This window comes from Hemiscyllium ocellatum, chromosome 2, assembly GCF_020745735.1.
Source record: "Hemiscyllium ocellatum isolate sHemOce1 chromosome 2, sHemOce1.pat.X.cur, whole genome shotgun sequence".
NCBI lineage: Eukaryota > Metazoa > Chordata > Chondrichthyes > Orectolobiformes > Hemiscylliidae > Hemiscyllium > Hemiscyllium ocellatum.
Window position 1 is genome coordinate 97,589,953 of NC_083402.1, and position 27,909 is coordinate 97,617,861.

At 40.2% G+C, this 27,909-nt stretch overlaps 1 protein-coding gene across 1 annotated transcript in view; it reads right to left on the reverse strand.

The window, feature by feature from the left end:
• Positions 1 to 24,216, reverse strand: part of sptlc1 (serine palmitoyltransferase, long chain base subunit 1) — a 62,711-nt gene extending 38,495 nt beyond the window's left edge. Inside the window, exons 1-5 of the mRNA XM_060845462.1 lie at positions 24,163 to 24,216; positions 5,450 to 5,557; positions 5,271 to 5,365; positions 4,521 to 4,614; positions 4,073 to 4,145 (exon numbers count right to left, since the gene is read on the reverse strand). Coding sequence (XP_060701445.1) covers positions 4,073 to 4,145; positions 4,521 to 4,614; positions 5,271 to 5,365; positions 5,450 to 5,557; positions 24,163 to 24,216 — 424 coding nt within the window. The remainder of the gene's footprint in view (positions 1 to 4,072; positions 4,146 to 4,520; positions 4,615 to 5,270; positions 5,366 to 5,449; positions 5,558 to 24,162) is intronic.
• Positions 24,217 to 27,909: the final 3,693 nt, after the last annotated feature.

Consider the following 27,909-nt stretch of genomic DNA (forward strand, 5'->3'; position numbering starts at 1 on the left):
ATCTCTCTTTTCCAGCATACTGTATTTAGTTACTTACAAAATAATGTTTAGTAAATACTTTAAAATTAACACTAAGACTTTAGATTAAAATGTGAAATCTTGGGTTGTGGGATCTTCCATGTTGGTAATTAAGGTTTCAAATCTCAAAGTGGCAAGTGTGCTTGCCACTTGTATTTTATATTTTACATTTGATGATCTCAGGACATGCTCAAGAGCTTTATGACTGCAGAAGTATTTTTAAAGCATCGAGTTGGAGGAATCTCAAATTTGCAGATGCATGCAGATTTACAAATTGGATGATAATGGTAAAAGGCAAATAATGATTCAACAATATTTTTGAGCTGGTTGTGGTTAGCACTGCTGCCTCTCAGCACCAGTGGCCTGAGTTCGATTCCAGCCTTGGATGACTGTATGAGTTTGCACATTCTCTCCATATCTGTGTGGGTTTCCTTCCATAGTCCAAAGACGTGCTGATTAGGTGATTTAGCATGCTAAGTTGCCCATAGTGTCTAGGATGAGAGGACTGTGTGGGTTAGCCATGGTTGGTAATGCAGAGTTACACAGATAGGGTAGGGGGTAGAGTCTAGGTGGGATGCTTTTTGGCAGGTTGGTATGGACTCAATGGGCTGAATGGTCTGCTTCCCCACTGTGGGTAATTTAAATTTCCAATGCCTCATCAACAATCCCCTACCCTTCTTAGCCTATCCAAAAATGGAAATAGCAAAGTCAATAAATGAATACTCACTATAAGGTTGCAAACTTCCTCAGCCTTCTGAACTGCCCTTCCTCTCACACTACTTTCTGTTAAGAATACAGTCCTTTTTCCTTTTTTCCATCAAATCTGATCTGATAATAGTCTTCTTTACTAGAACTTCTCATGTCTTTCATTTTCTTCAACTAATGAATCACACACTCACACAACCATCGTCATTTCACTTTGTCCTCATGTTCCAATTCACCATCCTCCACACAATAAATCATTGTTTCTTCAGTCTGATCCAGCATGGTGTTTAGGAAAAATAACTTGAGAATAGGACCACTCAAGGACCAAATGGACATTTTTGCGTAGAACTGCAAGAGAAGGGCTAGGTCCTCAATGAATATTTCTCCTGTGTTTACCATGGAGAAAGACAAGACTTAGGAACATGAAGTTAGCGGCGATATCTTGGGGACAGTCCGTATCACATACAGGTGGTGTTGAATGCATTAGAATGTATGAAGTGGATAAATCTCCTGGTCCTGACTAGATATATCCAAGAACCCTGCAAGAGCCTAGAGAAAAAAATAGCAGGAGTTGTGATTGATATCTTTGCATCATCATTAGCCACAAGTGATGCCCTGGAAGACTGGAGGGTAACAAATATTATGCCCTAATAATAGTAATAATAATAATGGCAGTAATAGTAGAACAACAAGAACTATAGAACAGTCAGGCTAACATCTGTGGTAGGTTACTTTAGAAGATTGAGGAATCAGATACACATTTACAAAGACAAAGTTTGATTAAGAGTAATTCAACTGGCTTTGTGCATGGGAAATCATGCCTCACAAATTTGTTAGAATTCTGAAGTGACCAGAAAGGTTGACAAGGGCAGGGCAGGGCAGTAGATATGTCCATATGGATTTCAGTAAGGCCTTTTGAGAAGGTTCCACATGGTAGGCTGCACTGGTAGATGAGATCACATGGAATCTAAGGGAAGGCAGCAAATTGGATACACAATTGGCTTGATGGTAGGAAGGAGAGGGTGGAAGGAGGTTTGTTAGATTGGAGGCCTCATGGTGTGCCTCAGGGGTCAGTGCTGGACCCATTGCTGTTGTTATTGAAATCAATGATTTGGATGAGAATATAGAAAGCATGATTAGTAAGTTTGCAGATGACAAAATAGGCAGTATCGTGGACAGTGAGGAAGGTTATCTGAAGTGGCCACAGGACCTTGATCAGCTGGGGAAGTAGGTCAAGAAATAGCAAATGGAGTTTAATATAGATAAGTGAGAGGTCTTACATTCTGGAAAGCCAAATCAAGGTAGAAGTTGCATGGTGAATGGTAGGGCTTTTAGTAGTATAGTGGAACAGAGGAATCTTGATATTCAGGGGCATGGTTGTCTGAAATTGAAGTCACAGGTAGACAAGGCAGTGATGGCAGCTTTTTGCCTTCATCAATCAGGTCATTGTGTATCGAAGTTGGGATGTTATGCTGCAGTTGTACAGGACGTTGGTGAGCGCGAGAGTGCGAGAGGACTAGCTAGGAGTTTTTTCTTTTAGATCAAAGGATACTGGAGAGGGGGGATCCCATAGAAGTATTTATCCTATCCATAGATGTATGGATAGGATAAATACACTCAGTCTTTTTCCCCGGATTGGGGAAATCAAGGATTAGAGGGCATCAGTTTAAGGTTAGAGGGGAAACAATAAAAAGGAACTGGAGGGAAACTTTTTAAAAACAAAACACAGAAGGTGGTACGCATATGGAATGAGCTGCCAACAAAAATGGTTGAGGTGGGTACATTAACATGTAAGAGACATTTGGACAAAAACACAGATAGGAATGGTTTAGAAGGACATGGGCTCATGGGGTTAGCATGGATGGACATTTTTGGTTGGCATGGACCAGTTTGGATTAAAGGGCCTGCCTCCATCCTGTAGGACTCTGTGGTTCTAAGCTGTCATCATACATCTTTTTCTTTTACCTTTCTCTTTCAGCATTCTAACGGCATAATTTCAATCTGCGATTCTCTGATCCACGCCTCAAAATCATCTACACCACATCTCCATGAAAAAACCTTCTACTTTAACCTCCAACTTTCTCCCAGCCCAACACTATAAGAACATTCAATATTGTTAAAACAATGATTAATATGTACTTTTGCCAATTTAGAATATTGTTTTGATGCTCGTGATGTGATATCTAATTTGTGCAGACTACAGAGAGCTTGGATTACTACTTTACAGAATATTTCCATTTAGTTTGCAATCACAACCACAACCTTCAAGATTCTAGTCATTTTACAGCTCTTCCTTAATCTCATATTGATCTCTACATCAACTGCTGCTTGCAGTATTCCAAGGAAAATTAAAGCTCCAACTACATTCTATATTTTTATTAAGAATTCCACAGCCTTCAACACATCTGAAGAAAGCTAAGCAACCAGAACCTGTTAAATATTTTCATCTCCACAGATGTTACCTTTTGGGTATTTACAGTATTTTGTTCTAATTCAATGAAAATCATCAACGGGGAATAAACAAACCCCTATCTTATTGCAGAACTGTTCAAGTCAAAAATATTCTAGCCCTCTTACTGCTAAGTTGGTCATACAACGCCAATAGATTTGGAAACAAAAGGATAATTGCGTAAGTTAACTTCATACTTTAGTTGAACCAGGACTCTTTCAGAGACCAGTTTGGATGGTCTTTGCTTAGTGATATGGAAGTAATATCGAAGACTGATAACTTAAAGGTATGATATTGTTGCCTTCTCAGAAACTCAGTTGAGGGAAGGCAAGGACCAGCATCTCAATATTCCAGGGTATGGGATCTTTACGCAAGACAAGAGGGGGTGCAAAAGGATGGTGGACTAACACTATCAGTTAAGGGCTTAATTAGAGCTATCAGAGAAGATGATATCTTTGTGAGTACAACTTCTGAATGTTAAACGAGGCAGTCACATCCTGCGAGTGTATTATAGACCCACAAAGAAGAGAATAGACGTTTTGGGCATAAGCCCTTCATCAAAACGCTGAAGGGCTTATGCCCAAAACATCTATTCTCCTGCTCCTCAGATACTGCCTGACCTGCTGCACAGGCACCACAGTCTTTGACTCTGATCTCCAGCATCAGCAGTCCTCACTTACTCCTATGTTTACACTAAGGATTAAGAAAATCACTTTTCCAGAGATGTCTATGCACCTCTTGCACTAGGTTTGCCATATCACTCAGGATTACTTTGATCTGTGAAATAAATTGGTGCAAGATTGGTGCTAAAGGGGTTTGCCAATAGTTTTGCTAAGAGATAACATGCAACTAGAATCCCACAAATACAATTTAATTATGTTTCTAAACAATTTAACTTACCAAATGTCCCATAAAATCCTCTAGGTCCACATGTGCCTACACCATATTTTTTCAGTGAAGCCAAAGCTACATTCTGTGTGAACAAAAATGCATTTGTTACAAACTTCAAAGCAAATTAGAACGTAATGCTTACTCATCTAAAAATTCAAATGATTTCATTTAGAAAACAAAAACCTACCAGAAAACTTAAAATGAGGAATATAGTATGTAATGACCTACCCAGACATCCTGCAAATATTTTAGTTAAATATGTATTACATTTCATGTTTCACTCTCCACTTGCATGCAGTGGGATCCTATTTTGATATTAGAATTTATTAATCATTACAGTACGGTACACCACAATACAGGCCCTATGATGTTGTGCCAAACATTTATCTTAATCTAAGATCAATATAACCTACACACCCCTTAATTTACTGCTGTCCATGCAGGTCAACAAACTCACCTTAACTCTTTCATTGTCTAGCAATCCAAGAAAATTGAAGGACGCAAAATTTATGCACTTTCTACCATTAACCACTATGTTATGAGTTGGAGGGCTGAAAATAATAAAAAAAATTCAATGAAATGTATAAAGCTCAGACAAAAAAAAAATGCAAATCTCTGTCAGTCATTTTCAGTGCAAAATAGTTACTAAAAAACATTACAGGTGATCAAGTATGAAACAGTGAAACTCACATAACATGGAACCATAGTTCCATAAACTAGAGAGGAATATTTTTAGTATGATTTTCTCAGGAAGAAAATTGTAAACAAAGACCCTAAATTCTTCTGAAGGCACTCATCCAAACTGGAGCCATGTTCTACAAGTTGCCCCAGGTGACTCACTCAACTAGTGACTTGGTGGAATTGTGGTGCAAAGTCAAATGAAGTTATAGCAGAGGCTCTCAGGGAATCCTGAAGCAACAAGTTTCAGTCAGCTTAAGTTCCAAACCAATGCTAAAGCCACCACTTCTTATGCAATTTGCAGAGTTGAACTAATGTTCCAGATCTTGTCAAGATCTTTCCAGTTCCTTTACATTGTCTTTTGTCAGTAAGCCATTAACAGAAAGGTAACATTAAACCAAAATTTCCATTGATCTATATAACTGTTCAAAATAAAGACACTTTAAAACTGTTCTCTTTTAGAATATTGTACAGCTCAAGCACAATTGCAAGCTTAATTAGTAACATAGCCCAAGAGTGTATTACATACCCCGAGACAATATTATTGTTAAGGGCAGGGTGGTCTTTTGAGATTGGTGGAACAAGGGGCTCTGGTTGCCATTCCTCAATAAGCTCTTCTTTCTCCTATTGGAAAAGATAAAACAGAATACCTATAAGTAGTTGTAATATCAAGTAGTCAAATAGGTCTTTTAAATTCCACAGGATTACCTTTTCTGTCAGATCAGAACGTTCCTGAAGTTTGTAGGTTTTGGAGAAAAGTAGTCTTACTATCCACAAGATGAGAATACCTTCCAGAATTAGATGGTAAGCTGGGGCCTAAAAAGACAAAGCAAGCAAATTAACTATGTGCCTCATCAAAGTTTGTAAGAGAATATCCTGACAGCAGCAAAGCAAATTTTAAAAGAAATAATTTTATATTCAGTACATATTTTACACTACAAAAGCTAACTTCTTAATCATTGATTAAATAGAGAATAGATGATACAGAAACATGCCACTCAGTCCACAGTCCTTCTGATATTTATATTCTGTTTAAATCTCATTTATATCTATAATAATCTGTTTCTCCATCATCTAGTTTCCCTTTAAACATACCTATACTGTTCACTAATTACCCCAAGAGTAATGGATCCAAAATACCCACCATTCTTATTTCCATCCTGCACTTCCAAAACTCCAGCGGATCCATTCTATCCTAATATATGTTCACATCTTTCTCATATTATCTTTGCAAACTTTCCCCCATACCCACCCCAGCACATATCATTTTCTTTAAAAACACAAAGACCATGATTGCAAGCAGTACTAGAAATATGGTCTAACTGAAGTTCAATCATTGCAATCTGCATAATTCAAAGTACTGCTTTTGAATTTCAGAGACTGAACAGTTTCATTGTTATAGAATTCTATATTTTATTCAGAAATGCAAGACAGGAAGACATCGCTCACCCACACAAAGTAAACAGAGCAGCAGCATAAAATTTTATGCATTAGTTATAAAAGTTCAAAACAGCAGATAAATTATAATTCTGTAAAAAGTAATAATGTTTCAGGATTTCTGCTAAATAAAGAGAGGTTTTAAACTACAATTGTAGGGGGGGTTAGAACCAGTGTAAGCTTAGATAGATTAGATTCAGATCAGGAAACGAAAGGTAGAGTGATATAGTCAGCTATTGGCATACTGACCTTCATCAGTCAGGGCATGGAGTAAGGAAGTTGGGAAGTTATGTTGCAGTTATACAGGACGTTGGTGAGGCCACACTTGGAGTATTGTGTTCAGTTTTGAACACCTTGTTAAACCGGAAAGAATGCAGAAGAAATTTACAAAGCATGTTGCCTTGACTCAATAGACTGAATTATAAGGAGAGGTTGGACAAGCTAGGACAGTTTTTCTTTACAGGTGTAGGAGACCGAGCGGAATCTTATCAAGGTGAGAGGCATGGATAATGATATTGAGGGGCATGGATAGGGTGAATGCATTTTTTCCCCCAGGGTTGGGGAAATCGAAGAAAAGAGGGCATCATTTTAAGGGTAGAGGGGAAAGAATAAAAGGGGACCTGAGGGGAAGCCTTTTTTTTAAAAAACATATGGTGGTTCGCATATGGACTGAGCTGTCAGCTGAAGTAGTTTAGGTGGAAACATTTGAAAGGCATTTGAACAAATACATGGATAGGAAAGGTTTAGAAGGATATAGCCCAAGTGCAGGGAAATGGGGTTAACATGGACGGACATTTTGTCAGCATGGACCAGTTTGGGCCAAAGGCCTGTCTCTGTGCTGTAGGACTTTATGACTAATTTAGAAACCAGAAGAAATGAGGATTAAAAAGCACCCAAAGGAAATTTACAGGATTGAGCTATTGTACTTCAACGCATCACATGTAATACAAAAAGACTGATGAACATGGCAGTAGTTACGAGAACAGAAACCTGTTTAAAAGAAGGCGCAAAATTAGGTCAACACTGGATGGCGAGTTCAGGCAGGGTGGAGTAGGTAATAAAAAAAAGGAAGGGTAAGCAGAACTGGTTAAAGAATCAAAAACAGATGAAAGAGGAATGATATGTTGAATGGGTTAACAAATTAGGTCTTATGGGGTGGCCTTGCTAATAAAAAAAAAGGGACAGTCACACTCTAGGAGTATACCACAGACCCCAAATAGTAAGAAGGAAATGAAAGAACACATGCATAGATGAGTTTCTGCCTGTAGGAATAAGATGGCAATAATAGTAGGAGACTTTATCTGTCCCAATAGCAATTCTGTATCAAACAATAAAGGGGTGTGAAGGGTGAAAAATTCATGTCCTGTGTCCAGAATAATTTGTTTTTTGAAAAAAAACAATAGAGGAACCCCGATTATCCGACATTCGAATAACCTAATTTTGGATGATCCGAACAAGATTGCAAGGGCCCGATGCGTGGCTGTTATCTGGCATCGATTATCCAACATTCGATTAACTGAACAAAATACACCCTGTCGGTATCCTTTGGATAATCAAGGTTCCTCTGTATGGGACAAGCCCAATCAGAGGAGATTCAATTCTGGATTTAGTTTTGGGAAATGAAGATGGACAAGTGGTGAAGTGCCAGTTGGTTTCTGTATTGACCACAGTTCGGTTAGATTTAGCATTACAACAAAAAAGGACAGAGGCAAATCAGAAGTAAATTGGGGAAAGGCAAATTTTACAAAATTGAGAAGTGATTTGGCAGAGGTGGACTGAACAGGACTGCTAAAGGATAAGTCAGTAGTAAACCAGTGGTAAAAAGTGAAACCCTTAGGACACAAAACAGACATGTCCCCTTCAAAAAAAAAATCAACAAACACATCGACCTGGACCCAATATACCAATCACTACAGCGGACAGCTGAAACTGACACCCGGAAGCGGCAAGGTCAGACCACTATAAATACCGGAAGAAACATCAAAGAAGTGCTTCGCAGGAGGCTCCAAAGCACTGATGATGTCTCCTAGCCAGGGGACGAAACGTTTGCAACAAAAACTTCCAGCTTGGCGAACAGAACCACAACGAGCATCCGAGCTACAAATCTTCGCACAAACCTTCCTGCTCATTGGATGTTGCCTGACAAGCTGTGCTTTTCCGGCACCACACTTTAAGGCTGAGCCAGTAGTTCGGAAAGCAAATGCAATGTTGGCATTTATTTTGAGGGGTCTTGAATATAGAGTCATAGAGATGTACAGCATGGAAACAGATCCTTGGGTCCGACCCATCCATGCCAACCAGATATCCCAACCCAATCTAGTCCAACCTGCCAGCACCCGGCCCATATCCCTCCAAACCCTTCCTATTCATATATCCATCCAAATGCCTTTTAAATGTAGCAATTGTACTAACCTCCCCAACTTCCTCTGGCAGCTCGTTCCATGCACTTACCACCCTCTGCGTGACAAAGTTGCCCCTTAGATCTCTTTTATATGTTTCCGCTCTCACCCTACGCCTATGCCCTCAACTTCTGGACTCCCCCACCCCAGGTTAAAGACTTTGTCTATTTATGCTATCCATGCCCCTCACGATTTTACAAACTTCTATAAAGGTCACCTCTCAGCCTCCAACGCTCCAGGGAAAACAGCCCCAGCATGTTCAACCTCTCCCTCTAGCTCAAATCCACCAACCCTGGCAACATCCCTGTAAGCCTTTTCTGAACCCTTTCAAGTTTCACAACATCTTTTCTATAAGAAGGAGACCAGAATTGCACGCAATATTCCAACAGTGGCCCAACCAATATCCTGTACAGGCGCATCATGACCTCTAACTCCTATACGCATTGTGGAGAAATGAAGGGCTCCTGCCCGAAACGTAGATTTTCCTAAACGCAGGGATGTAATTCTGAGGCTCTATATGGTTCTGGTCAGGCCACATTTGGAGTATTGCGCACAGTTTTAGGTCCCTTATCTCAGGATGTACTGGCCCTGGAGTGTAGACATCCATAATATCGGACTGGCTAGAAAAGCACTGCCTCAATTTCTGTACCAGCTGGAGTCACTGTGAAGGTCCCACCTTCGCAACCCTGCCTGAGGCATAGTGACCTTCAGATTAAAACTTTCGACAAATCTTCTCTCTAATGAGAGCGCAGTCCTGTGGTTCTCTGGGACGAGGGAGACTTTACCTTTCTCTTAAGTGGCAGTAAACCAAGGAAACACCACAGAGCATTTTCCTGACCTTGGTTGCCAATCCTGCTACAGATACAATTCAAAATTTCAGTTTCAGTTCAGCAACTCTTAACAGTGAGCCTGATGGAAGACTTACAAATATGAACAGTTAAAAATTGATGACTTGGAATCAGGCAACCAAGGCCCCTATCATCTGCAAGATGAATTTTGATAGCTTCTGAGTGGATAAAAATGAGATAAACCTCACCATAAAGAACCTACGGAATAAGTCGTCTTGGTAGAAGAAAACACAAGGTCACATATTGAAATTTCAATTCTAACAACAGGTTTAGGAACTTCAGGTCCCTTTTGATTTTACCTGCAACCTTGCCTAAAATCAGTCAGAATCTCTATCATTACAAAGTTGTGTAGAGTACTCATGAAGTGGAAGGAAGAAAGCCAGAATTTCTTGTAAACGTGATAGGAGGAAAGAGTGCATGGTCCATTCAAGAGATGAGGTGGTTCTCTCACCTTGGTGTTTTACAGAGGCAGAGTGTAAGCAGCTGCAGAATACAGCCAGTTCTAAACTTGAAACATGTATCAATTGGCTGAAATTTTTGAAATTTGAGGTTTGTTTTAATGTGTTGGTAACTGGCTTGAAATCAGCCAGTCAACTTTAACCAAACCTTTAGCTACCACAACTTGGAGATGCCACAGACTATAGATGCTGCAAAGGCAGAATCAATAAAGTGTGGAGCTGGAAAAAGCACAGGTCAAGCAGGTGAGTCAACGTTTCAGGTCTGTACCTTTCACCAGAACTGGGGAGGGGCAAGGGAACAGAAGAATAAATAATGGAATGGGGATGGGTGGGGCAGTGATAGGTGGATGCAGGTAGGTGGTGATTGGGATTGGTCACTGGGAAGGGTGAAGGGAATAGGTGGGAAGGAAGACGGACAGATCAGGTCAAGGGGGCAAGGCAGATGGAGTGGGAGGGGAAGTTGCAATGTCTGGCAACTGGAAGGTGGAGTTGATTGGACCATACAGACCAGAGATGTTCCAATGGGGTCAGACCGCAAGTGGCAGAAATGGTGGAGGATGAACTGCTGGATTGGTAGATTAGTGAGGTGAGACGTGAGGACCGGGAGACTCTGTCCTTGTTGTGGTTGGGATGTTTAAGGGCTGGGGTATGGGAAATGGGGAGATATGGTTGAGGACATTGTTAATCATGAAGGGGGGGCGGGAATTAGTCCTTGAACAAGAATGACATCTGAGATTACCAATCACAGTCACCTCCTACTTGCATCCATTTATCGCCATCCTATTTACCTTTCTCCCCACCCCACCTCCTCTATTTATTTCTCAGCCCCTTTCCCTCCCCCAGTCCTGATGAAAGGTTTTAACCTGATGCTACTTGACCTGTTGTCATTTTTCCAGCTTCACACTATCAACTCTTAGCAAACACAAACCTATTAAAATTTAAATTTGGGAGTTTTCACAACACAACCAAATTGTAAAGAAATTAATAGGTGACCAAGGGTATTTAAAAAAGGGCATTTGGAAAATCAGGTGACATCCAACTGTCATCTGAAGTGACAGCAAACCCACCATCTGCGAAATAAACACACAGCTCTCAAGAAACCTTTAAGCTCTCTAAGACAGCACTATCTATCCATAAAAGACACCACACCAGTTCTAAATGTCCCCACAGAAGAAATCAGAGAAAATATCCCTGACAGGAGGATCAGCAGAAGAAATGCGTTTGTGACAGGAGATCAGCAGATGAATGGCTGGAGAGTAATTGGAGAAGGTGGAGTATTCCAGGAGACATGTGTGTGAACTTTGAGACCAAGTTTTCATCTATTGTTTTCTTATTACCTTGGATTTATAGAAGTTGGGACCTGTGTTTATTGGAACAGCTTAACAGCACAATTTAGTTCAGTTAGGGAACGATTCGTGGTTTGAGAGAAATTGTTCAGGTTGTTCGTAAGTCTGTTAATTTGTTCACTGTTCGGGTTAAATAAATAAATCGTTACTTGTTACTTATAAAATGAGTATCAGGGACAGTTCTTTTAACAGATTATGAGGTGAAGAGAGTCTATCAGGACGTTTTGGTTTTAGTTATGGGGGGTGGGGGTCGACCTCCACTTCATAACACTATGATAGAGAGAAAGAAAAAAAAAGTCAATAAAACACAACTACTCATGACAAAATGAATTCATCGACTGGAGCTTACAAATTAACTTTAAGAGTTTGTTTTTATAAAAGCCACAAAGAACAGCCCAGTTGAATTGAATTGAATTTATTGTCATGTGTACCGAGGCACAGTGAAAAGCTTTGTCTTGCAAGCAATAGACCTTAATGGCAGCCTCTGTGTGAATTGGAAAAGAGTAAAAACCTAATGTGGTATGACTCGAAGAGGGATGGTTCTGTTGATCAACTGAAAGGAACGCTCCATACCCATGCTTGCAGATGACAAAAATAGATGGGAGAGCAAGTGGTGAGGAGAAGAGAATTTTTCTCCTCTGACCAAAGGAGAGGTGGTGGAGGAGGACAGCCAATGTGGTGCCATTATTCAGGAAGGGAGATTGGGGTAAACCAGGAAGTTATAGGCTAAGTAGTCTAACCTTGATGGGGAAAACTACTGCAAGCAATTTCAAGGGATAGAATTAATCTGCATTTGGACAGAGATCAATCAAGCACAGTCAGCATCGTTTTGTAAAGGAGAGATCATGTCTGACCAATTTGATTAAATTTTTCGAACAGGTAATCAGGCATGTAGATGAGGGCAATGCTTTCGATATAGTATGCATTGACTTCAGCAGGACATTTGATAAGGTTCCGCATCAGAGACAGATACCCAAGGTAAGAAAAAAACAGAGGGTGCTGATTGACGGCCATTTTTCCAACTGGAAGTCTGTATCTAGCGAGGACTCACAGGGGTCAGAGAATGGCCTGTTTCCACACTGTAGGCATTCGGCCCACCAAGTCCACACCAATCCTCCAAAGAGTAATAACTCACACCCATTCCCCTACCCTTGACTAATGCTAGATTAGTGGTGCTAGAAGAGCACAGCAGTTCAGGCAGCATCCAAGGAGCAGCGAAATCTTGACTAATGCACCTAACCTACACATCCTATGGGTAATTTGACATTGCCAATTCATCTAACCTGCACATCTTTGGACCGTGGGAGGAAACCCACGCAGACAAGGGGAAAATGTGCGAACTCCAGTCACCTGAGGCTTGAACTGAACCCACTGCTTCAAAAGCTAGTGCCTCCAAAAAACCTGTTGAACTATAGCCTGATGTTGTGATTTTTAACTTTGTCCACCCCAGTCCAACACTGGCTCTTCCAAATTAAGTAAGTGGCTTAGACTTAAAATGTGGAAGGGACGATCAGTATGTTTGCAGACATACAAAAATTGGTGAAGTGTTAAAGTGAGAATACCCTGAGACTACAAGACGATTAAAGATGGCTGGTCAGTGGCAAGAGGAATTCAATTCAGATAAATTTGATAGCACTAGATGGGAAAAAACAGGAGATTTACCAGGATATGGTCTGGGCTTGAATGGTTCAGTTATGAAGAGTTTCAGCAGACTGGGGTTGTTTTCCTTCAAACAGAAAAGGCGGAAAAGGGCATGTAATTGTAGTGCACAAAATTATGAGGGGCTGAGATGGGGTAGATAGTAAGAAAGGGAGCAAGCACCAGGGTGTACAGATTTAAGATAAAGGGCAGAAGGTTTAGAGGAGTGGAGGCAAAACCTTTTCACACACAGCATAGTAGCAATCTGGAACTCTGCCTGTAAGGGTGAAGGCATAAATCCCCCTAACATTTGAAAACTATTCCAATGTGCACGTGTGATACCAAGACATATGGGGCTACAGGCCAAGTGCTGGGAAAATGTGATTAGAATAGTTTAGTGGTTGCTTTCAATCAGCACATTCATGATGGGTGTAGATCTGATATAAATAGGTTAACTGAGGGTGCAAACATTTGACAGATGGAATATAATTTGAGAAGACACGAGTTGGTCCAATTGACAAACTGGATATTATTTAAAAATGGAGAAAAACTGCAAAAAGCCATTGAAGAAAAGGATGTGGGAGTCCTCATTCACAAACCACAAAATGATAGAAAAATGTGTTGGGTAAAAGAAAAGGCAAATGGAAAGCTGTTTTTTATTTCAAAGAGAATGCAGTGTAAAAGTTCACAGGTTTTGCTAAACACATCAGACCACAGTTGGAATGATTAACATTTTTAGGTTCCTTATCCATACTGGCATGGGAAAGAGTCCTGAGCAAGTTCACTTGGCTAGTAACAGGTATGAAGGGAATTGTTTTATGAAGAAAGGTTAAGTGGTGGTAACTGTATTCATTAGAATATAGAAGAATGAGGGGTAACCATATTGAAATATGGAAGATTCTGAGAGGAGTTGATAGGCTGGGGGCAAAAAATTTGTTCCCTCATGTGGGAGAATCCAGGACCAGAGGGCATAATCTCAGAATAAAGGATTGCATATTTAAGATAGAGAGATAGAAGTGTGTGTGTGTGTGTGTTAATGTCACTTCTTTAATTGCAGACAGCTGTTGAGGTTGGACTGTAAAAGTAGAGGTACCTCAATTGTCCGAATGAGATGGGCAGACACTATTTCATTCAGATAATTGAATATTCAGTTAGTTGTTTTCCTCTGGGGTTCAGAGTTTTCTGTGAAGTCTGCTCCCCATTCAGGAGACTAGGCAGCAGCACACCGCACACAAACCCCCCCCCCCCAAAGTATTTATTCATTACTTCTGCAATTATCTCCAATTAACTCCCAATTCTCACTCTAGCAGACTGAGGCACACTTCACTACGCTTTTACACTTATACATAGTTGCACTCATACTCTTATTTCATTGTCCTCATTGACCTTTGAGTCGTTCGTTGCCATTCTTTGTATGCTGATCAGTCACCTGACCTGCCAATCATATGCTCTCTCCACCCTCCAATCCAGGTTTGATATTTTTCAGACCATAAAACACAGGAACAGAAATAGGCCATTCAGCCCATGGAGTCTCCTTGTCATTTGCTCATTGCTAATGTTTCTCAACTCTGTTCTCCTGCTTGGTCCCCTTATCAAAAACCCCGGTCTTTAATTCCTCACAGATCTTGTGGTTTGGGAGGACAGATAGTTGCACATACTGAGGAGCATACAAGGGGCAAATTGTGATAGACATGAGTTATAGTGAGCAGAAAGTGAGGACTGCAGATGCTGGAGATCAGAGCTGAAAGTGTGTTGCTGGAAAAGTGCAGCAGGTCAGACAGCATCCAAAGAGCAGGAGAATCGACGTTTCGGGCATGAGCCCTTCTTCAGACTCATGCCCGAAACGTCGATTCTTCTGCTCTTTGGATGCTGCCTGACCTGCTGCGCTTTTCCAGAAACACATTTTCAGCATGAGTTACAGTGAAGTGTTTCGGACCATAATTTCGGTCAGGGAGATGGGTGACTGCCAGGATAGGCAATGCTGGACTCTTCTGTGATTATTCCACTAACAGGTATATTGTTTGGGAAACCTTGTGGGGGAAAGAGGGTTTGGAAATGAAAATGTCCTCTCGGGAGAGTACAATAGCCGTAGCCAGGCCTGTAGCATCACAACAGCTGGCCAAGTCTGAGTGATTTCTTCGCTATGGAGGCCTGTTTCTCTCATTCATCAAGAAGGGTGCTGAAACTTAGTCCAGGCTTTAGATTAGTCAAAAGAAAGTTATATTCTTCTGTGGGACCAATTGTTGAAGAATGCTGATTGAATGCCAAACTTGCTCTTTAAGGGTAATGTTTTTGCTATTAAGATCTATTAAGATCTAAGTGCTATTAAGCCAGCAATAGAAGTTTCTCTAAAATACAACTGTTAATAACTTGAACTTCACTAACTATTTTGGATTCAGAATATTGTGTGTAGATATAATGCCTACTTTAGCATCCAATGCATTAAGTTGGTAGTGCAGTAGGCAGAGGATCCACAATGGACATTTTCATGCAGTTTTCCTATTGTCTTTTTTACTGATAGCACTGTTAGAAGTAGACTTATTTTTGGTAATGGATGAGGACAATTAAAAGCATATGGCAATGGTATAGTGAGCAAAATGCATAGGGGTATGGGTCAGAGGGAAAGGAAATGAAAGCATGAAACATGTCTGTGCAAATTTTCTTTGGAAGGTGAAGGTACTCTACATTAACGTTTAGCTGCAAGTGGTACTAGATTAAAATAGAGTTTAAAAGTTGTGATATTTACTTTACTGATGTTCAGTATTGTTAAATGCTTGGGTGGGATGATCTTCAGAGGGTCAATGTAACTCAATGGACTAAATGACCTGCTTCTACACTGCAGGGATTCTATGATGAAAGGAAGATTGAGAAGCAGGTCATGTCTTACTAACTTGATTGATTTTTCAAAAGGTGATTGATTGATTGAGGACAATGCAGCAAAACGCCTTCAACAATGTCCCTCAAGGTAAGCTCATCCAGAAGATGAAGATAGATGGAATGCACTGTGACTTGGCCCTTAGATTCAGAATTGGTTTGCCCATAAAAGGCTGGGGGTAGTGATGAAAGGCTGTTTTTCTGGCTGCAAGTCCATGACTAGCGACGTGCTGCAGAGATGTATCAGACAGGCAACTAGCATTTTAGAAAGACAAATCAGAGTTGACCTACATCTAATGGCAAGGTCTTGGGGAACGTTGCTGAACAAAGACCTTGGAGTGCAGGTTCATAGTTGCTTGAAAGTACTCGTTGGTAGATACAATAGTGAAGGCAGCGTTTGGCATGCCTTCTTTTATTGTACAGAACATTGAATATACAATTTGGGAGGTCATGTTGCAGCTGTACAAGTTAGGCCACTTTTGGAATATCGTGCGTAATTCTGGTCACTTTCCTATTGGAAGAATGTTGAAACTTGAAAGAGTTAAGAAAGGATTTACAAGGATGTTGCCAGGGTTGGAGGATTTGAGCTATAGAGAGGCTGAATAGGCAGGGGCTGTTTTCCCTGGAGCACTGAGGACATGACGTTATAGAGATTTATAAAATCATGAGGGTTATGGATTGGATAAACAGACAAAGGTCTTTTCCCTGGGGTGGAAGAGTCCAAAATTAGAGGTCATAGGTTTAGGGCAAGAGGGGAAAGATTTAAAAGGACCTTTTTCCCACAGAGGGCGATGCACGTATGAAATAAGCTGCCAGAGCAAGTCATGGAGGCTGGTATCATTACAACATTTAAAAGGCATCTGGATGGGTTTATGAATAGGAATTGTTGAGAGTGATATGGGCCAAGTGCTGACAAATAGGATTAGATTAGGTTAGGACATGTGGTCAGTGCAGGTGAGTTAGATCCAAGGGTCTGTTTCTGTGCTGTACTCTAAGTCAATTCCTTGAGGAGTATAGAGGGTGCCAAAGTACACTTTAAAGAAATTAGCAGGGCTAAAAAGGGGACACAAAATGTCACTGGCAGATAAGGTAAAGGAGCATCCAAAGAGATTCCACAAGTATGTGAATAGCAAAAAAGAGTAACTAAGGAGAGAATTGGACCTCTTGACGATCAAAGTCAGCTATGCAAGGAGCCACAAGAAACAGGTGAGAAATATTCATTTAGGATCTCATCAGTGTATATCGTTGAGAAAGGCATGGATGGAGAACTTGGGGGAAAAAAAATAGTGAATGTCTTGAAGAGAGTCCATAATAAGGAAGGGATGTTGCTAGAAGCATTAAAATGCATTAATGCAGACAAATCCTTGGGACCTGGTGAATTGCATTCTGGGTCTTTGAGAGGCTTGGGAGGAAATTACGGGGCTCCTAGCAGAGATGTTTGTATCACTGACAGTCACAAGTGAAATGCCCATAGACTGGGGTGTGGCTAATGTTGTGCTATTATTTGAGAGGCTGCAGAGAAATGCCTGGTAATTACAGACTGTCTGTGGTGAGTTATTTGTTAGAGGGGATTCTGATAAACAGGATTACAGTAATTTGGAGAGGCAAAAACTCATGTGGGATAGACAGCATGGCTTTGAGACAATTTTCCATGCTCATGGATTTGATTAGGTTTTTTTGAAAGAGTGACCAAGGAATTGATGAGGGAGTGCAGCAGACATTGTTTACATGGACTTTAGCAAAGCTTTGGTAAAGGTAGATTGTTGAGTAAGGCAAAGTCTCACTGGATCTAGGATGAGCTAGCCAATTGGATCCAAATTGTCTTGACGGTTGAACACAGAGTGGTGGCAGAGGGTTGTTTCTCAGACTGGAGGCATGTGATTAGCAGTGTGCCACAGGGATTGGTGTTGGGTTCATTGTTAGTCATCATTTATATAAACGATTCAGGTGAGTAATTACAAGGTATGGTTAGCAAGTTTGCCGATGACACCAAGACTGGTGGTTCGGTGGACAGTGAAGAAAGTTATTTGGGAACACAAAGATTTTCATCAAATGGGCCGGGGGTTAAGGAATGGCAGCTGGAGTTTAATTGCAAGGGGTTGCATTTTGGTGAATTGAGAGGGGAAACAGGAGCATCCAGAGGAAATCCATGCAGACACTGGGAGAATGTGCAAACTTCACATGGACAGTTGCTAGAGGCTGGAATTGAACCTGGATTCCTGGTGCTGTGAGGTAGCAGTGCTAACCACTGAGCCACCGTGCCCACAAGACGACAGAGTGGGCACTCTGATGGGAAGTGTTTGTCCTGAAGTTCAGCTACTAGTGGTGTAATGTGAGGATTTTATAAATGACCTGCCTGAGAGCGTGGAAGAGTGGGTTAGTAAATTTGTGGATGACATTAAGGTCGGTGGAGTTGTGGACTCTGCTAAAGGATGTTACAAAGGGACGTAGATAAGCTACAGAGCTGGATTGAGAGGTGGCAAATGGAGTTTAATGTGAGGTAATTCACTTTGGAAGGAGCAACAGGAATAGAGAGTACTGGTCTAATGGTAATATTCTTGATAGTGTGGATGAGCAGAAAAATCTGTGTCCACGTGTATAGATCACTGAAAGTTGACACCCAGGTAGATGGGATTGTTAAAAAGTCGTATGGTTTGTTGGCTTTTATTGGTAGAGGGATTGAGTTTCAGAGCCATGAGGTCATGTTGCAGCTGTACAAACTTCTGGTACTGCTGCACTTGGAGTACTGCATACAGTTCTTATTGCCACATTCTAGGAAGGACCTGGGAGGATGATTACGTCAATGTAAACTGCAGAAGGGTGTTTTTCCTTTTTCCTTATTTCTGTAAATATCCCTGACAAATACAAGCTAGCTACAATGCCTGTGTAATAGTTATAATTGTTGGATGCAGAAAGGAGTATGGAAACAAATGGGGAGGAGCTCTGGACATAATTGTGTGGTCTTGCTCCTTTAAGAGAGTGGGTCAGGTTATTCAGTACAGGAGCGAGAAGAGGAGTCTAAGTTGAACTGAGAAGCTGAAAGGGTGCACAAAAAGTATCTCCTGTTCTACTTTACCTTCCATGTACCTCATATTCTGTTTCTAATTCTGGTGAGCTACAAATACAATAGAGAAATGGATGACTGGCAGAAGGCAGTGTAGGGATAAGGGACTTTTTCAGTGTGGCAATAGGTGACAAGTGCAGTTCTGTCAACATTGATGTTATGAGCACAACTATGCACCTTTTATACATTACTGATACGGACGAAGGGCCAAAGGCATTGTTGCTAACCTCGCAGATGACACAAAGATAGGTGGAGAGACATGTAGTTTTGAAGCAGCAGGGATGCTGAAGGAGGACCTGCACAGTCCAGGAGAGTAGCCAAAGAAGTGGCAGATGGAATATAATGTGGTAAAGTGTAGGGATACAAACTTTGCTTGGACTATTTTCAACAAGGGAAAGGCTTTGAAAATCTGAAGCAAGAAGGTGCTTAGGAGTCTTTGTTCAAAAGTCTCAAGATCAAATTGCCAACTGAATCTGCAAGTTAAAAGGCAAATGCAATGTTGGCATTTGTTTTAAGATAACTAAAATACAACAGCAGAAATGTATGTTGAGTCTGTAGAAGGCTACAATAAAGCCATATGTGGATATTAAGAGTAGACTTGGACCCTAGACCTAAGGAAAGGTCTGCTGGCTTTGGACAGAGGTCAGGGGTGGTTAACAAGAATGATCCTGTGAGGATCTGAATCCTGAATACAGACTGAGGTGACTAGTTGTAGTCAGGGGCAACTGTTTAACTGATGCTCTTAATAACGTAGGCGGTAACTTGATGGCTTTTTGATGCAAATGACACAAAATGCTCCTAGGCAGCAAACTGACAATTCTGCTAAAGCTGCATAAAATAGCTTTTAAGTTACTAAGTACTAATTCTGCTACAGCTGCATAAGTGACTAACCACAGTCTGCTTCAATAGAGATTAGCAGACAACACGTCCTTTAAAGCATAGAAATAACTCGACTAGATAAGACATTACTAGCCATCCTGACTGACCTTCTGGTGCAGGTGCAATGGCTCGGTTAGTGAGATAAGGGTGACCTAAGTGTTGGAAAATAAAGTTCGTTCCCAGGAAATATCATTGGACCAAGTAACTGTCAAATAAAACAGTATAGTGTATTGATTGGTAATTGTTTGAATGTCTTAGTTTTAAGCCATATGTGCAGCACTGAGGAATATGGAAGTGCTCAACTTCTGTGTTCCCGGACACTCTTCACCAGGACGTATGAAGAAATAAAGATCGAAGTCTTCAAAAACCAGACTGATTGAGTGCTTATTGACCGATCACGGAACCAAGAGACCCCCTTCCCGGCAGTCGAGATCTTCACCTAGGGTGGCGGGTTTGTTATATGAGGAGCGGTTGAGGATTCTGGGTCTGTTGAGGTGGGATGGTGGATCTCATGATACTTACAAAATATCAAAGGCCTGGATAGTGGGTGTGGAGAAAATGTTTCCACCAGTAGGAGAAAGAAGGACCTGAACGCAGCATCAAAGTGAAAGACACTTTAGAACTGAGGAGAAGAAATTTCTTCACCCAGAGGATGAATAATCTGTAGAGTTCTGCAGCAGGGGACGGTGGAAGCTTAGTCATTAAGTGTATTTAACACAGAGACTGACAGGTTCTTCATTGGCAAGGGGCTTAAGGCTTATGGGGAGAAAGCAAGTGAGCTCTGGCTGAGAATCAAATAAGCCATGTTCAAATGGCACAGCAGACTCAGTGGGCAGAATGGGCTAATTCTGCTCCGATATCTTTGAATCTTACGGTCTAACCATTGAGTTTATCCAGCAATTTCCATTTTCACTTCAGATTTCCAATATCTACAGTGGATTGTCTAGTTCATTCAATTGAAAACAGTTTGTAGAACTTATATTGTATCAGTGAGATGTTAAGGGGTTAATTTGCTCTGCTGACCTGTAAGAAACTGGATGCCCTGTGGGTAGGGTAGTATGTTTCTCTGCCTTGCTGGTACAATGTAAACATATTATCATTTCCTATTATTCAGAGTAAGAGAATTTACATTATCATCTCCTACTCAGAATCAGTAAGAACATTGCAATTAAAAGTTGTGACCACATCCTATAGTTAAAATATGTTTTACAGCAGATCTTGCTATTAAAGGGATGTTTTACATTACATTGTTTCTGGAAATAGTCAGCTCACTACATTGTCTCTTGAGTGGCATGTGACTATGGGTGAGTGGTTGGAGGTTATCTTGTGGGCATTACTGACTGATGTGAGATTTTGTATAAAGGTTTCTTTGTTCTGGGAGCCTTGCTTGACAGGGTTCACAAGCATCGTGAAGTGTGTTAAGTGATCCTCCAAAGCTTGTACTTGCTTATTAGATTTTGGCTATTCAGAAGTTGGCATATTGCAGTTGCATCAAGAAAAAGAAGTAAACTTGATGAAAAGCTGATGTCAAGCAGCTAAAGAAAACTGTTGGAAAATAATTAAACTAACGTGGTAATAGAGATCTGAAATTAAGTATTAAGAAAGTGTTATATCTCATAGCACAGAAATTAAGCAAAAGGAATTTTAATAAGGTGAATGCAGAGAGTACACTTGTGGAAGAATCTAGAACTAGGGGCCATCGTTAAAAATAAGTCAACCACTTAAGTCATAGAAGAGACTCTTTTCCTCACAGAAGATCTGAGATTTTTGAACTTGCTTCTCTGAAAAGTGAAAACAAAGGTTTTGAATTTTTTTTTAAGACAAACAGATTTGTGATAAGCAAGGGGTTTAAAAAGGTTTCCAGGAGTAGGTAGGAGTGTTTTTGGATCAGACATGATCTTACTGAATTTAGAAGCAAGCTTAAGGGCTGAGTGTTCTAAATACGTATATTTGTATGCAAATAAGGTAGGGACAAGAGAGGTTAATAATGGAGATAGCAGACACTGCCAATATTAAAATATCGGCTTTGTTCTTTCAAAAGCTGAACATACTTCCCAGGTAGTAATTCTCAGCAATCTACAAAATAAAAAAAGTCACTTAACCACAGAGTGCAAAAACTGATCAGACACTTTCCCTGTTCTGAAATGATTACAGAGTAGTTATTCTTTTCCCTAGAAGTAAACAAATTACTCTGTTTCGAGGATAGTTTCATTGGAACATCCAGACTTGTGTACCTGTCAGCAGCTATCAGCACAGGTCTCTTGAACTCTCCAACAGATAATACTGAGACGTGGAGGTGTCAGTGTTGGACTGAGGTGGATCAAGTTATGGTAGATTGAGTTTATTTGAAAGCACTAGTTTTCAGAGTACTGCTCCTTCATCAGGTAGTTGCAGAGCAGGTCATAAGGCTCAGAATTTATAGCAAAAGATTACACTATCATGCAACATAGTGAACAATCCTAGATTGCTGTCAAGTCAAGAATGGAACTAGATAATTTGATAACCTTGCTTTATAAAATTCTGTTAATCTCAATTTTAAATGATTTCATTAACAGTCTTTAGAGAAGTAATTCTGTTACCCTTAGTATGGCCTACATGTAACTCTAGGTAAAAAGCTACCCAGTTGATCAACTGCTCTTTAAATTCACTTGTGTCAAACAGTTGCAGAAAACAAAAATTGGAGATGCATCTGCACCATCTTACCTGTATTAGTACAAAAAGGTTGCTTACCACAATCATCTTTAGAGTAATTTGAGATGGGGAATGAATGTTGGCCTTGCTAAAGATACCCACATTTCAAAACCAAGTCTGAACAACTTTTCATCAAAACAGTGCAGATGTTTTCCATAATCCTTCCTCTGAAAATATATACTTTTGCATATTCTCTAACCAACTAGTATAAATTTTAAATCTGTTCAATAAGTAATAACATTAATATTTGCATTAATAAGATTTTAACAAACATTTCAATTGAAGAACTCCTGTTTTACAGACTGTTGGCAAGGCCAACATTGTCCATCCCAAATTGATGGCAAGCAATCTTTTAAAAAGTAGAGTGCTCAAAAGACCTTATTAAAAATCACAAGTGCAAACATTTCTACATCTAGAGTGCCAAAAAGGCTAAATTAGCCAAGGACAAAAGATTCCCTCCTAAGGACTGTCCTGCTGTGCTTTTCCAGCAACATATTTTCAACTCTAATCTCCAGCATCTGCAGTCCTCACTTTCTCCTCAGCCTTGGTTAGCGTCTATTACAGTTTCACTTGTCTGGTGAAAAGGGAAAGATTTAAGAGAGACCTAAGGGACAATGGTTTCACACAGAGGGTGGTGCGTGTATGGAATGTGCTGCCAGAGGAAGTGGTACAATTACATCAATTAAAACTCATGATTTGGAGATGCCAGTGTTGGACTAGGGTGTACAAAGTTAAAAGTCACAACTCCACAACTACATGAAGAAGGAGCAGCTCTCTGAAAGCTAGTGCTTCCGCATAAACCTGTTGGATTATAATCTGGTGTTGTGAGATTTTTAACATTATTTAAAAGGTATCTGGCATATGAATAAAAGGGTTTACAGGGTCTGACAATGCTGCCCCTTTAACAAGGTTATTCTGTCCTTGGTTAGGTAACAGATATCAATGGCAAGTCAACTCTAAGTCAATCAAAAAATAGTTTTTAGGTTTTAAATAAAAAGCGTATACAATGAAAAGGGAGTGGCGAGTTCTACCAGTTCAGGTTTTTTTTCTAGTTTTGTTTTAGGCTTCGCTGGAGTCCCAAAGAAACAGCTACATGCTGATTTTTTCTCTCGCTCTCCGAGTTCTCTCCTGTAAGAACTCGTGTTTGAATGTAACATTTTGCCAACAGGTGTTGGGATGCTGCAGGAAGTCAGAACAGCTAAGTTGAGTATTTGTGTCGGTTGGGTTTTCAAATGTTATTCTCAATTTGATTTTTTTGTTCATGTAAATAAATTGTGTTTTGTTTAAAACAGAATGGTCTGACCAGCTGTGTCGCTCCTGGTATATTCACCTTCTGGCTACTTTCTTAAAATATTTTGAGGGGCTCTGGCCCGTAACAAGGGATATGGGCCAAGTGTTGACAAATAGGACTAGACTACTTTAGTATGTCTTGTCACCATGGCCGAGTTGAACCGAAGGGTCTGTTTTAGTGCTGCACATCTGTAAGATTATGACTACATTATGACATCTGGCTTTAAAACACCTCACCCACAAACCTTCCTAAGTAGCGTTGCAACATAAATAGTCCCTCTGAACGTAACTAGGCATAACTGGAGAAGTGGGATTGCTCAACTATCAAAATTCAGCGCACTTCCTCTCGGCACATTGGCTCAACATTACCATACAGATCCAGTTCACAATATTCCCCAACTTTTCACTTCAGAACCAGACTTGAGATTTATTGTGAACTACATACCCTCCACAGTCTGTGAAGATTACCAAGTCATTTTCATAATTGGTTTCCTTACCTCATAAAAAGCCTGTACCATCTCGACTAAAACCCACTGTTGTCCTGTCGCCATCTTGTTACCTAATGTCAGTTGACTGCATGAAAGATGGAATAAACATAATAATACGCATGCGTACTACAGCAATTCGGTCCAAATAGGCGGTTGCCATCTTTGATATGGTCACCAGTTGCGATCACATGGTGCTCAATAATAATTAATTGTTCCAGGGCACACAAAGACAATTAACAGCTCTGTCTTTGTCAAAGTTTCAAAAAACTAAACAAATTATGTAATAAAGGCAAAATACTGCAGAAACTGGAAATCTGAAATAAATTAGATGCCCCCTTGGGAAAGGTAAAGTCATCAGCCAGACAATTGCTTTTATTTCTAAAGAAAACGCTACAGTGCACTCGAAATCAAGCGCCACTATTCCATAAATCACCACAAGTGTCAAGTGACACCAATTTAATTCTTAAAGGAAAGAAAAGTAATGTTTGGAACTGAACTGATTCGATGAAATCTGTATCATTTGCAAGTTTTACAGTTTTTTTCCCGGCTTAGATGGCTAATGACTATGTCCACCACCTAATTGAATTTAAAGCTTTCTTTCTGCAAAATGTTTGTGTTATTTATTTTCCAATTAAAAAAAAAGATTAAGAGTAGAGTATGGCTTGCAGTAGACTTTTTGAATGTCAGCATCCCAACAGCTACTCAGATCTGTGCTAAACTATACCTAAACTCAAATACTTGCATTAGCATGTCTCATAAACATTATATCTAGTTACTACAAAAGTTCACTACACCGTTTGATTTTCCTTTGAATTTTAACAAAAGAACTAATAATCGAAATTCCATTTTCATTGAATCCCTAAGCTCACTGGTCGTATTTCCCTGGATTTCATAAAGCCTTTCTTAAGTACTGGCACAACATCAACCACCTTCCAGTACCTCACCTATGGTTGCTTTTGATACAAATGTCTCTGCTAGGGGCACTGCAATTTCCTCCCTAGCTTTCCACAATGTCCTACAATGATTAGATTAGATTCCCTACAGTGTGAAAACAGGCCCTTCGACCCAACAAGTCCACACCAACCCTCCAAAGAGTAACCCACTCACATCCATTTCCCTCTAACTAATGTACCTAACACTATGGGCAATTTAGCATGGCCAATTCACCTGGCCTGCACATCTTTGGACTGTGGGAGGAAACCAGAGCAAACTCATACAGACACAGAGAGAATGTGCAAACTCCTCACAGACAGTTGCCAAAACTATGGAATTGAACCTAGGACCCTGATAGTGTGAGGCAGTAGTGCTAACAACTGAGCCACTGTGCTGCCCCATTCATGTCTTAGAGTTTTATTTACTTTCATGTGTTTTAAGATCTGCATCTTTAATGTGGACTCCTGTCAAGACATTTACTTTCATGATTTCCCTTGCTTCCATGTCTTCTCCACATGAAATATTCGTGTAGGGTCTCTCCCATGTCTTGAGGTTCTACACATAGATGAGCTCATTGAACTTTAAGGGGCCCTATTCTTTCCCTAGTTCCTCTTTTGCCCTTAATATACTTGGAGAATCTTTTTGAATTCTGCTTTATTCCATCTGCCAAAACAATCTCCTGTCCCTTTTTGTCCACCTGATTTCCCTCTCAAGTATATTCCTATGCCCCCTGTACTACTTCAGGGAATCATTTGATCCCAGCTGCCTGTAACTGACATGTGGTCCTTCTATGCTTTGACCAGAGCCTCAATATCTCTAATCATCCAGCATTCCCCAACCCTGTTAGCCTTGCCTTTCACATATATGGGGACACACTAGTGCTGGACTCATTATCTCAATTTTGAAAGTATCCCATTTGCTAGATTTCTCTTTACTTGTGAACAGCCTCCCCTATTCACCTTTTGAAAACTGCTGTCTAATAGCATCAAAATTGGCTTTGCCCCACTGTAGAACCTCAACTTGTGCACCAGACCTATTCTTTTCCATAACTATTTCAAAACCAGTAGAACTATGATCACTGGGACCAAGTGCTCCCCACTAACACCTCTTATTTCCCAAGAAGAGGTTGAGTTTTGACCCTTCTGAAGGATGGCCATCTACATATTGACTGAGAATGTTTTCTTGAATACACTTAACAAATTCCTTCCTATCCAAATCTTTAGCACTATGTCCCAGTCTATGTTGGGAAAGTTAAAATCCCCTACTATTACAACCCTATTGTTTTTACAGCTAGCTATCTATGATCTCCTCAATGTCCTGTTGACAATTCAGGGGCCTTTGATATCATCCCACCAAAAAAATCATTCCTTCATATTTCTCAGTTCCACTCATATAGCTTTGTTGGACGATCCCGTAGGAATATCCTAAGTGTTGTATGACGTTTTCCCTAATCTTCCCTTAAACCCGCCCTCCACCTGCCTTAGCTTTTATTTTTCCTACAGCATTTGTACCCCAAAACATTGAGCTACCAGTCCTGCCCCTCCCTCAGCCATGTTTCTTTTCATGACTTATTCACTGGATGGTGAAATTCAAGACTATATTAACCCTTACAAAATTTCTCAGAGATATGTTCATAAAATCTCACATCAAAGGTAACTATACTAAATAAGATATTGTATTGCAGTGATAGTGTAATATCGTGGATATGAAGCAAGAGTACAGATAAATGGGTCATTTTCAGATTGGCTAGTTTTTACTAGCCACAGGGCTCAATTGTTTACAGTCTATAAAAACAAAGGGATCAAATATATGGTTACTAATTTACTGATAACCCACAAAGATATATAGCAATATATACTATAAGGAGGACCTAATGAATCTGCAAAGAGATTCATGCAAATTAAGTGAGATAGATTAACTGGCACATGGATTATAATGGGAGAAAATGTGAATGAATCACTTTGGCAAGGAAAATTTTTTAAAAATTAAGTGGGAAGAAATTACAGATTCTATTGTACATAGAATGTGTGTCCTGCCATACGAATCAGTCCTGGTACACACATTCAGCTGCAGCAAGTGATTAGGAAGACAAAAGGAATGTTATAGTTTACTGCAAACGAAATGGAACATAATAGTAGAGAAATTTGTACAATTGTACAGAGCAATAGTGAGGCCATATATGGAGTATTGTACAGTTTTGGTCTCATTGTATAACAAAAGAAATAATGCATTATAAGTAGCTCAGAGAGGATTCAATCAACTGATTCATGGGATAAAATTTTTATCGTAATACAATGGGAGAAAGTGAGGACTGCAGGTGCTGGAGATCAGAGTTGAAAAGTGTGGTGCTGGAAAAGAACAGCGGGTTAGGCAGCATCCGAGGAGCAGAAGAATCAATGGTTCAAGCATGAGCTCTTCATCCGGAATGACCAGGATGGGCCTGGAACCACTGGGGTTTAGAAGAATGAAACTCTTTGAAACAAGAGGACAAAAACAAAAAATTCTGGAAAATCTCAGCTGATCAGGTAGCATCTGTGGCAACAAATCAAAGATAATGCTGTACGTCATAGATTCATATAGTAATACAGCATGGAAACAGGGCCTTCAGCTCAAACTAGTCCATGCTGACCATGGTGCCCACTTAGCTAGTTACAATTGCCCACATTTGATCCATATCCCTCTAAATCCTTCCCATCCATGTACCTGTCCAAAATGTTTTAATTTAAATGCTGCTGTTGAATCTGCCTTAACCACTATCTCTAGCAGCCCATTCCATAAATACACCACTGTCTGCCTGAAGAAGTTGCCCCTGGGTCCTTCTTA